The sequence below is a fragment of the Rhagoletis pomonella genome, unplaced genomic scaffold, assembly GCF_013731165.1.
Source record: "Rhagoletis pomonella isolate Grant_MI unplaced genomic scaffold, Rhpom_1.0 Rhpom_scaffold_00012, whole genome shotgun sequence".
In the NCBI taxonomy this organism is placed as follows: Eukaryota; Metazoa; Arthropoda; class Insecta; order Diptera; family Tephritidae; genus Rhagoletis; species Rhagoletis pomonella.
Window position 1 is genome coordinate 4,985,601 of NW_023458566.1, and position 11,575 is coordinate 4,997,175.

Below are 11,575 nucleotides of genomic sequence, written 5' to 3' on the forward strand. Positions count from 1 at the left end.
GTGTGCGTGATGAATGCAAAATAAATTCTTCCAGCTGGTAGAGAGTTGCCATTTAAAGCGCAGGCGCAACGCACCACAAAACTATAAATGCAAATCCGAAAAATGCGCGCCAACCTAAACACCCGCAACATAGCAAATTAATTCAACTGAATGAGCTCACCTGTGTAACTGTAGTGGTGTGTAGTTAGATTGGTTGTTTTTGTTGTTGTTGTTGTCAGTTGTGGTGACAATTGTAATAGGTTGTGTGTACACTCAGTGCTTCACTGTCAATGCCATTGTCGCAGAGTTTGGCGAGTTCACTGTTGACTTAGCAAACTTAAGTGGCTGTTTGCGGCCAGACTGGTGAATGTGGCAGTGTGGGTGTGTGTGTACACGTAAAAGTGTGCATAACTCTATGCGTTTCTTCGAGCAAGTGCTTCGTATAAGTTGTGTCTCTTCATTGAATTCTTAATAAATCAAAGTGAAGAATATAAATGGCGAGTAACGCACCCGAAACCGTCGCAGTTAGTAACTTCCAGCCAACGGAGCCTCACAGTCGAAGCGAGTGCGAACTTTGGTTTGAAACACCAACAATAGAAATTTCAAAGATAAAAACAGCAACAAATAGTTAAGCCAACGAAACAAATACATAGATACATAAGTACATACCTATATGCATCAGCCGGCAATAGTTCATGAGTAGCGGAAATTGTGGTAAAAACGTAATCACCATAAAGGATTAATGTGCGAAATCGGTCAACATAACGAAATTTTTGGATTAAAAAGGAAATTGTTAAAACTAAAAGTGTGAAAAAGTGTTTCATTCACGAACAAAGAAAAAAAACAAAAAAACTCTATAAATTTTTTTAAACTCATTTTGTGTTGAAAAACTGTTGGCGCATGCGTAAGGAAATTATGTGGAAACACACATTAATGTTAGTGTGCCTCAGTGGCTGCTGCTTGGCCGGACCACTACACGGAGTCAAGGTGCGTTTGAACAAATTAAATTTTTTTCCCCCAAAATGGTAACGTTTGATAAATGAGTGATTGATGTAGAAAAGTATGTTAGCAGGGAGACAATGTGTGAAATTGCAGTTTTGTGTGAAAAAGCAATAACACTTGAAAACGGGAAGGCGAGAAATTCGCCGCTTGTGTCTGTCTGTATTTATGCTTTTGCTTGCGTGTACTTGTGCCTTTCTGCACGCACATATGCACTTCCGTTGATTGCTTTGCCATAACTTAGATGACAAACGGAAGTAATACTCATAAGCCATAAAGCGTATGAAGACGCAATCGAATGCGCAGAGTCGACCGTTAAAAGCGGGAAGCAGAAGTTTGTTTGACTTCATTGAAATTCCAGACGTCTAAATAGTAACTTCGAAAGAAAAAAAAACAAATCACTGCGAATACCCAAACCACTCGACCACCACTTCCTTTAGCACTGGAGTGCTCCAAACAGAGCGTTCTTTCTCCGTTTTGCACCCTAAGTTAGTGTGCGTGGGCTGCTAGTTCGTACTGGTCAAAAGCAGCAAACCAAATCAAAGAGTATGAAAATGTTAATATGTATGAAATATTCAGAATTTTTGCTGCGTTCGTGTATATTGCAAAATGGCTGTGCAATTCCGCAAATGGCCGTTCGCTCCACTTTTGGGTTTCCTTTATGTAGTCTACGACCTACCAGTAGGTAGCATATATTTTAGGCTTATATAGAATGAGCACTAAATTCTATAAAAGGTTAAAAATTATGGCTTGCGGGAAGCGTAAAATGTTAAAGAATAAAAATAAAAGAGATTCTTGAACGTGAATTAGTCATGCGGTTCATGCTGCGAAAGGAGTACTTAGGCACACATGAAGCGGCAGAGTTTTGCAATGTTCTTAAAAAGCTCAGATTAGGCTAATAACATATTCAATGGCCCCTATTAATTTATTAATTAGTTATGGGACTCAATTAGACACAAGATCCTCTCTGAAATGTTTCTGATGGTCTTCCCATCTTTCTTATCCAAAGAGCTTGTAGTCGTTGCAGTCAGCACCAAGTCTAGCTGCATGCAATTTTGTAGGCCCTGTAAGATCCACAGTAGCTTCTCGATGTCTTGCCTCCTAAAATTAATTGCCTTGAGAATTCAAGTAGGGCTAAAATGTTCTGTCAATTTGACGAGAGGATACTATTCGCCAAGTTTCCTTCACAATTCATGTAAATTTTTATTTAGATTAAGGTTTGTATGCCAATACTAAGCGTTTCACTGAAATCTGTATCAAAGCTCTTTAGCTCTGAAGTTTCCTTTGCCAGGAACCCAGACAATGAGTATGCGAAATGTCTCAATGACCTCGTTGAGAGATCGACGGCATTCTATAGCTGTCTGACTGCCAGTGAAAATGTATGCAGAGCTGTAATGTTCAGGAGACGATTCACACTGTGCCAGTAATGCATACTTTGAAATAGCCTGCAGTTCCGCCTGAAAGACAATATAGCAATCTGCAATTGAAAATTGAAAGGGCACTCCAGAATGAAATTGAAGGAGCGAGTTGAGATGGTCCTGTCTGCACATAGCAGTTTTTAATCTAGACTAAAACCGTAAAATGTTTATACTGTCGTACAATAAGAAGAATAAGAAAGAAACTGAAAGATTTACCTAACTGTTGCGAGTACATACTTCTACCAACTAACCCAAAGCGTGTAATCATACCATATGTTCCAACTTATGCCTTTGGCTATGTCCCTGCCAAAATTTAGCTCGCGTAAGTATTTAATTCCATCTTTTTTTATTACTAGTTCCGCATAGAAGTCTAGCAAAGAACAGAGAACAAAAATAAGGTGCATAGTAAGAGGTAGAATGAGTTCCAACAAAACGGGACTTGAAATTCACCAGCCACGTGGTGCGACTTCTAGCCGCATTTTGATGGAACGTGGTCTACTACTGTGCACCGTCTTTGTTTTATATGTTCTTTGAGTTTATATCTTTCATGCATAAACTTAACTGAAAGTCCATAAAATCTATAATTGTTTGCTATGGTCCGTGATTTTGCCCGTAACTATAAACAATTTGTAAAGCGTGATTTTTGTTCATCGAGAGCGGACTCAGCGTCTCAATTGGTTACGAAGTTTTAAGTAGAACTTATTGATAAAAATCGTTCGCCGCCTCATCCCCAGGCTATTATTTCAAAGTAATCACAGTCAAAACTGGCGTGTATTTCAACGTACGAGAACCCGTTCTGTATTGCCAATAATGAATAACCAATTGCGGCTCGTATTTTCTTCTCCAACTTCAGGTTAAAGAAATCACACGAAAAGAAGTCACCTTGTCTGAAACCTCGTTTCGTATCAAACGGGTCGGTGAGGTCTTCCCAATTCTGACGGAGCTGGTGGTATTGCTCAACGGCCTATTAGAAGGCCGTATCAGTTTCGTGTGGATACAAAATTCAGACATCGCGGCATGAAGACAACTTATTTTCGTGCTGTCGGAAGTAGCTTTGAAATCGACAAATATATGGTGTGTGTCGATCCTATTCTCGCGGGTCTTTTCCAAGGTTTGGCGTATTGTGAATACCTGGTCTATGGTGGGGTTTCCAGGTCTAATGCCACACAGATAAGGTCCAATCAGTTCGCTGACGGTGGGCTTCAGTCTTTCATAAAATACACTCGATAAGACCTTGTCACAATAGTCAGCAGAGTGACAATTTTGTAGCAGCGCCTCGTCAACCTTCTTCGTTGTCAAGGATATTCTTGTCGATACCCAATTTGTCGGCTTTTATGTCAAATATGCCTTCTTTGCCTAACCAAGCGCTGAAGTCACCAAGCACGATTCAATATCGTTCGAGAGAAGCGTTCAGAGACCTCCTTTTTTTGAGCGATCGAACCAATGAGGCTTATGTAAATTTTGTAATTCTTTTACGTATCGTGGCGATTGCAATTCATTTATTGATATAGACAAGATGCTGGAGTCCCCGCGTAGCGCAAATCTCATATGCTTATGTTTTTTTTTTCAGCCAACATAAGTCTATCGCATTCCTTGTTCTGCGTTGATTCAGCCTTATAGTGGGCAAAGATATCTAGTAATTGGATATAGTATGCAAGTACATTCGGTTGGGCTATTCCGGGTGTTTGTTTATAAATCGTAATCTATGTTTTCTATGCGCGTATAGTTTACCTGCGGGAAGGTTTTCATTCGGGATTTTTTGTACTTTCCATAGGAGATGATTTTTTTAATGGATCCTAATATCAGCGCACTATCATAGCTGCTGGTTTCAGGAAGGGAAGGAGTTGCTCATTTTCTCCATACAAAACATTGTCGAACATACTTAGTACTTTTTTCTTCATGCAAAAATTTTTACTTATCTAATCCCTTTCTGATTCTTATCTAACCTGCGTTGACTGCGTCAATAATGGGAGTAAATTTCCACTTAAGTTACATAATAGTTCAGCCTGCAGGGTATTGTAATAATTCTGGAGATGATCCCAAAATTTTGGATTATGAGCAAGGGACGTAATTATTAAGAGCTCCGAAACCCAGAGAACCTAAACTCGATTAATCAGACCAAGGTGATATCTAAGGATAGTAAAAGCCACTTGGCTATTCGCCAAGAAGACATTGTTCTAAAGTGTAGGCTTTTTCATGGAAGTAGATATATGCTTTCCAATAAGGTTTCGTTTACCCAAATATAACTATTCTGGTATATTTTGCAGTCAATGAATCATTAATTTTCCATACTATTATATTTGTGAGTTTATCCCACTTGATTCGGATGTATGTATAGTATATGTATATGAGTAGAATATAGTGCTGCTATAAAAGAAAATTTGTGGAATAAAAAAACCCAGAGAAAGATTCCCCTACAATCGTTCAAAAACAGGAAAATTACCGGATATACCCCCATGGGTCTTATCATTTTACTATACACCTAACAGGAGAACCCTTTACATACTTTTCTTACTTCTTATTCTTACAACTTTGGTTACCATCTCACTTACATAGCTTCAATACTAAGCTAAGTAGAAGAAGTGACAACCATTCGCGATGACGGCGGATAATAAATCATTCATAACTCGCATCGCCCACCGTATCATTGCCAACCATTACAGCGAACCATCAAAGAGTCTCATTAAAATGCAACAAATCACGAAGACTTTTATGCAAATCGGAAAGCACGCAATAAAAAGAAATTAAATACTTACAAAACAAAAAAACTAATAATGAAATGTACAGTGAAGTAGCTAAATGGCATTTTAAACTATTAATAAAAGACAAAAATAAGCAAAAAGCGATGTCGCAAGAAAACGCATTAGCTAAGCTACAATAGTACATATATACCAATATGTGAACGAAAGTTTTTTCATCCGCGCACAGCTGCATTCACTGCTCAAACCAAAAGTCAAGCGAACAGCCCTACGTGGTTGCGCAAGCGTAGCGCAACTCAACAACCAAAAATGTCCACCCTAATGGGCAGCGTACGAAAAATTTCCAAATTCAAATTCACTAATCGCCAACATTAAAAGATGCATGCGAATCGCACACACATAGTTAGTTTCACTTTGCACTTAGCGCAGGAAAACTAGAACAGCAGGTGAAATTTCGTTTAGCGCTTGCGCTTCGCCATCCGCCCATAAGACCGACCAAGTGTTTTTGTTTCAACTACAATTGCGCCATTTTGCGACCAAAACTGGCGACTCTTTGGTTGTGAGGCGTTGATTGATTTCCAAATTCCGTACATTTCACCCAACAACAAACTCTACGCGCGCGCAACTTGCGCCCGCGATGTCACGTGCGCGTGTGTGACTCCGCCAGCGGGCAGCTAGCGTTCACGTTGAGCAGCTACTTATAATGCAGTGCATGGATTACATAAATTTCGTGCACCTATAATAGCAAAGTAATGAGGAGAAACTGATGGATAGATCTGGTCTAGTCTAGGTGCTTCGCGCAGATGGACGCCTACGTCCCCCAACACAGTGACTTATAGTCTTTACTTATTTCTTTGCTTTCCGACAAGGCAAAGTTAAAGCATTTACTTGCATTGCAAATTATCTTATCTCTTTGCTTTTGTTTCAGCGAAATGTTCCCATTGTGCTGCGTGAAGAAGAAGCCGAAGTGGAGCGTCCCGCACCTGAGCCACTTGCGCCCGAGTACCCCGATATGCCGTCGACTCTGACCTTGCCCAGCAATGCCACATCGATACGTGCCGACATCACCGACAACTTTTCCTGCGATGATAAAGTCTATGGTTATTATGCGGACGTGGAGAATGAATGCCAGATATTCCACGTCTGTTTGCCGGTGACGTATGCTGACGGCAAAGAGAATACATTCCGTTGGAGTTTCATCTGTCCCGAAGAGACGGTGTTTAGTCAAGTAAGTTCTTTCTCAAAACAAATCTTTCAATTTATCTAACAAAAACATCATTTCCCTTTCGCAGGACTCATTTACTTGCATGCGCCGTGAGGATATGGCCATTACATGCGAAGAATCTGTGAACTACTACGAACTAAATCGCAACTTTGGCATGAGCGAAGAGCAAAATGCCAACTCCAACTCTAACAACGTGCGACCAAGCGAAGAGCAAGCGGAGGCAGCCACGGCAGTAGAATCAGCCGAGCCTGCCCAGCAAGATGTCCAACAAGCCGCTGCGCCTCAAGAGCCAACACAAGCAGCTGCCGCTCCTGCTCCTCCACAACCGAAACCAGTGAAAGAAAAGCCTATCAAAGTGCAGAAACCCAACCGCAGAAAGCCTCAAACAAAGCCGCAGCAAGACCAAGCTATCCACCCCGCCAACAAGCTGCCAGTTATCATGCCGCTGCGTAAGATGCCCAATGTGGGAGCAAAGGTGCCAGTTTCAGTGCCCGCGGAAGTCGTCGCCATACATGAAGTTGAAGATGAAGTAAAACCTGTGCCACCACGTTACAAGAAGCGTCCTGCTGTATCCTATAATGGCGAGAAAGAAGTCGTTGAGACGCCCGCACAGCCTTTCAAGATTGAGGTCATACACACCGCCAGCAATCCTGACTCGTTCAAGCGAAAACGTCCCACATTTGCACACAAACAGAATACGGTTGTTACAAAAGTGGCAGAGCAAACACCCGTAGTCACGATCGTGCCTGAAGCTGAGGCAGTAGAAACGATTGTGCCTTTGGTTAAATTCGAATCTAACTCGGCCGTTGTGCCAGCGCCCGAAAAAGTAGAAACAATTACGATTAGTGAGCCAGTAGCGCAGGCCGCCGAAGACACACCAGTCGTTGTTGTAAAACCAGCTCAAGCTGCATTAGATGCAGAACCGGAAGCTTCTGAAACGGAGGAGGTTATTGTGGCGGCCGAAAATGCATTGAAGACAATCGCTGCGCAACAAACTGTGCCCATGAAAGAAGAACAGCAAACAAACGTGGCTGGTGTAGCGCCTACTGAGGTAGACGAGTCAGTTCCAGCAGAAGAGTCAGTTAATATAGGACCAATCGTGGAAGAAACAATTAAGACTGAAGAGCCTGTTGCACCAGTAGCAGAAGAGGAAACAAAAGTCGAGGAGCCTGTGGTGGCCGAAGTTGCCCCCTTTGTGGAGAGAGAAAAAGAAGAAACAGCTGCTGCGCCTGTTGAAGCGATTGAAGAGATTCCAGCTGTAGTTTCTGAAGCAGTCGAGAGTGCACCAGAGGTGGAAAAAATAGAAGAAGTCGCCAACCCACCAGTCGAAGCTGACGCGCCAACACAACCTGAACAGCCTTCGGAACCAGCCGACCAGCTAACAAGCCCATCCGAACCCATCATTTTGGACGCTGCACCTGAATTGGTTGCTCCCATTGAAGGTAACGAGGAATACGTGCCCGCATTACCCTCCCTTGAGGAGTTAGAAGAACAGAAGCCCGCTAATGCCGTTGAAACAGTGGCGGCCACACCCGAAATGGAACAGCAAGACCCCATAGTGCAGCAAGCTTTCGACGGTAAAGATACCCATTTGCAGACTGTGGGCGGTTTCAAACCTGTAGATCCTGAATTAGCCGCAGAGGCTGAAGCTCTTATTTCGGACTTCATTAACACGCTGAAGAGTAGTAATCCCAATGCGATACCTGATTTGGCAGCACCGACGGAGGAAGACTCGCCTGCCGAAGGCGAAGATGCAAAATTGGAGATAGGAGAACAGCAACAGACTGAAGAGAAAATCGAAAAAACGGAAACCAAACCCGAAGAAGCGCAATTCGCACAAGAAGCAGATACAAGCTCATTGAAAACCGTGAGTGCCGAGCAGCCAGCGGCAGCAGCAAGTGAAAATGTCCCCCTAGTGGCAGAGAGTGCGCCAGTTATAGAAACGGAAGAACAAAAAGACTCGCCTTTGCTTAAGTTCCCCATCTCCAATAGTTTCCCAGCCGACATGTATCAAATTCCAGTAACAGTTATTCAGACGCCATACGAAGAGATACAAAACATTCAATCGCATGTGCAAGAACCACAACAAAGTAGCGTAGAGGAGGTAAAAGCTGACGGTGCTCAGTTCGAAGCGCAAGCTCAAGCAGAAGTAGAAAAGCAGGAGGGTGTAAAATTGCTGCCAGAAGAGACTGCGACCACACAGGCTGAAACCGCAATCACAGAAGAAAAAAAGGTTGAGAATGTCCCCGCTGTGGAAGCTCAGCCCGAAGCTGTTCAGCTCGTAGTGCAGGAAGCTCAACCTGAAGAAGCTGTAGAGCGTCAACCTGACACCGTACAACCCACTCTGCCCGAACTGGTAGAAAGCGAACCTGAAGCTTCACAACCAGCAGCGCCTGTGGCCTTCAGACCCATCAGCATTGACGATATTGTCGAACTGGTGAAAGAGCGTTTGGATCAGGTGCCAGCCGATGAGAAGGGCGCACCCATGGAACTGCTGATGGAACCTGACAATGCTGACAAGCCCGTCGAGCTGAAATTTAGTTCGGAAAAAGGGCCAGCGCCGCAAGAAGAATCAGCTGAACAAATACCTGCCGAGGATATCATTTTTCCTATTTATCATCGAGTGTCCGAGCCTGAGAGCAGCGATATCAAAGCGCAAGAGGCTATAGCTGTAGACGAGCCAATCGCTGTAGTAACAGACCTCAAAGCGTTACCGCTGGAGACGGATGCCGTACAGAATGCGCCAGAAGCGGTGGTGCAAACAGCGGATCAGGCTGTACAAACGGACGCTGAGAAACTTGAAGCGAACGTAGCCAAGACAGCGGAGAACACAGAGACTGAGACAAATATCGCGCCAGCAAATGATGTAAAGGAACCTGTAAATGCAGTAGCTGTTGAGGTTGCAGCGGCCGATGCACCAGTGGACATTGAAACAGCGGAAATTACCAAAGCAAATCGCTCGTTGAGATCACGCAGCTTGACGAAAGCTAAACTAGATCCACGCAAACGTCGTTTTCTCTTCAGATCGGATGCCAGTTAGAGATTTCAAGCAATTCGAGTATGCCCATTGAGCACACCCTGTACGCCATACGGGGTGCGCATGCGCGTTCGCACGCAACCCGCCCATGAAATTCCTACAGCCTAGGTTTCTAATTTTTCACTATAAATATTACTTTGCTGTTGCATTCGCAAGCGGACTACAAAGTTTGGGTCGGCCGGCGACTTAAGAATAAGTTTTGTATTTGAATTCTTATTCGTCAGCATGCAAATGAAAAATATTCTCTTCTCCAACTATTTTTCTCCTATTTAAGTTAAACTAATTTATGATTTTAGGTCTACTTTTTCATTTGAAAAATTCTAAAAATGAAAAAGAAAATGCAAAATTTTTGAAAAGTGCGTGAAATTCACACAGTTTCGTTTGCCGAAGCCATATAAGAAAAAAAAACTAATTTATTTTGTTGTTATACGAAGTAGAAAACGAGGAGTGTGATTTTTATATTTACTACTAAATACATAGTTTATATTGAAAATTGTTTAAAATGCTCCACAATTTAAGTTGAACAAAAATAACAACTGAATAAAATTAAAAAATAATTTAAAATATCTACTAACATTTTTAATTTATTATCTGAGTTGATGTGAAAATATATCGAAAACATGTGAAAGCTCGAAGTCAAGCAAAGCTTTCGACTAATACAGCTAATGTGTAAGTTAGGTAGATTTTTAGTTAACTTTTTTAAACATTTTTCAAACATATATATTTTTTTTTTATTAACCAACTGGAACCTTGAACCTCGACGCCCTCTCCCTGCTTGTTGGCTACAGTCGTGCCTAAGAATGAGTGCTTTGCTTTTATTGATTGGCATTCATCTTATGGACGATTGTTGTTGATGATTATTAACTGCTCAAAATTTGTGTAAAGAATGTAAATTTAAATTTTTAACGAACGAAAATTAGTTATTTGAAAAAAATATAAAAAAGTTGTTTCTTAATTTTTTGTGGCGTATGTTTTAATATATTTTTTAAAATTTTTTTTTTCAGTAAATTAAAAAAAGGCAGTAGTGTCAAACCTAATTTTGGAAATATTAAATGTCGTTAAAAAGCTTAATTTTTATTAAGTTATGAACCGATCTTTAAAAGTTTCTATTAAGGATTGAAAGTACTCTATCTTTAGAGGATAGTGATGTTGTATTTCAATATTATAGAATATTTTTATGAACATAAGATAATGTGTACGCCCGCATGTTTCGATTTAACGACTTTCTTAGGGCGAATGCAGACGATATAACAAAATTCATACAAAATTTAGATAATTAAAGCAAAATATATGTTAAAAAAGATGTAGCAGCTATTTTTCAAAATTATACAATTTATATATTAAACTAATTGATTTTCGTCGTGTTGAAAAGCTAGAAATAGAAATGGAGATATAGCCCTTTAAATTTAAACCGTAGTGGAGAGGGGACACTGTCCCTTCGGAGATATGTCTCGTTATTCGCTGATAGCGTGGAATGACAAACTGTGCCGAAAAGAGAGTTATCGGCCGATGAGACTCACCTTTTTTAGCCCATTTCCCCGCCAACGACATAATGAGCACCCCAGATAGATATATTCTAATGCCGATATACCCAAGTATAACAAGCGTACTGGCTGTATAGCCATATCCAATGAAGGACGCAATGAGAACTACCGGCTTAAATAAGTAGCGCTATCGGTTCCAACGAGTCACCATCACATAATGCGATTTCCAAGCGCCGTCATGGTTGAGCAAAGCTCGCTACCACCAGAGGGAAATTTCTAGATTTTCAAGGGTCTCTCTCTTCTTATTTTCCTCTTATGCTTTCTTGAATCACCCTAATTATGCCCTGACATTCTAGTGTGAAGTTGGGGGCCGTAAAAGCAGCAGATGCCATGTGGAGGAAACAACAAGGCGTCACATGCCCTGTGGTCCACGCTGATTACACCTAAGAAAAGGGCGGGTTTTTAGGTGGCTCCATCTGCTGCAAAAGCTGCGATAAACAGATTTATTGATCGGCATTATCATTGGAGTTGGACTCAATACTATCTCGAAGCAGAAAGATGCGAAGCAACCCTGCTATGAGTGGAAAATTTGCATTTACTGTCCAAATCATAAATGGTCAATTGCGTTCGTTATCACACCAAGTTGGGCACATTTGATGAAGGGTATACACGGGGCTATAGAACCTCATTTGCTAAAGAAGGAATCAAGAAACTTTGACGAGGTAGGAGAGGTA

The 11,575-nt window shown here is 41.5% G+C and overlaps 1 protein-coding gene across 1 annotated transcript; it reads left to right on the plus strand.

Moving 5' to 3' along the window:
* Positions 1–496: 496 nt before the first annotated feature.
* Positions 497–9,870, plus strand: LOC118747719 (uncharacterized abhydrolase domain-containing protein DDB_G0269086). The gene is made up of 3 exons (XM_036481819.1): positions 497–966; positions 6,024–6,323; positions 6,388–9,870. The coding sequence occupies exons 1-3, from the start codon at positions 880–882 to the stop codon at positions 9,358–9,360; spliced, it is 3,360 nt and encodes a 1,119-aa protein (XP_036337712.1). The 5' UTR covers positions 497–879; the 3' UTR covers positions 9,361–9,870.
* The last annotated feature ends 1,705 nt before the right edge of the window (positions 9,871–11,575 follow it).

Coding starts and splice junctions, on each gene's coding strand:
- LOC118747719 (XM_036481819.1), top strand. CDS start 880: ATGCGTAAGGAAATTATGTGGAAACACACATTAATGTTAGTGTGCCTC. Junction 967..6,023: donor GACCACTACACGGAGTCAAG/GTGCGTTTGAAC, acceptor CTTTTGTTTCAG/CGAAATGTTCCCATTGTGCT. Junction 6,324..6,387: donor AAGAGACGGTGTTTAGTCAA/GTAAGTTCTTTC, acceptor TCCCTTTCGCAG/GACTCATTTACTTGCATGCG.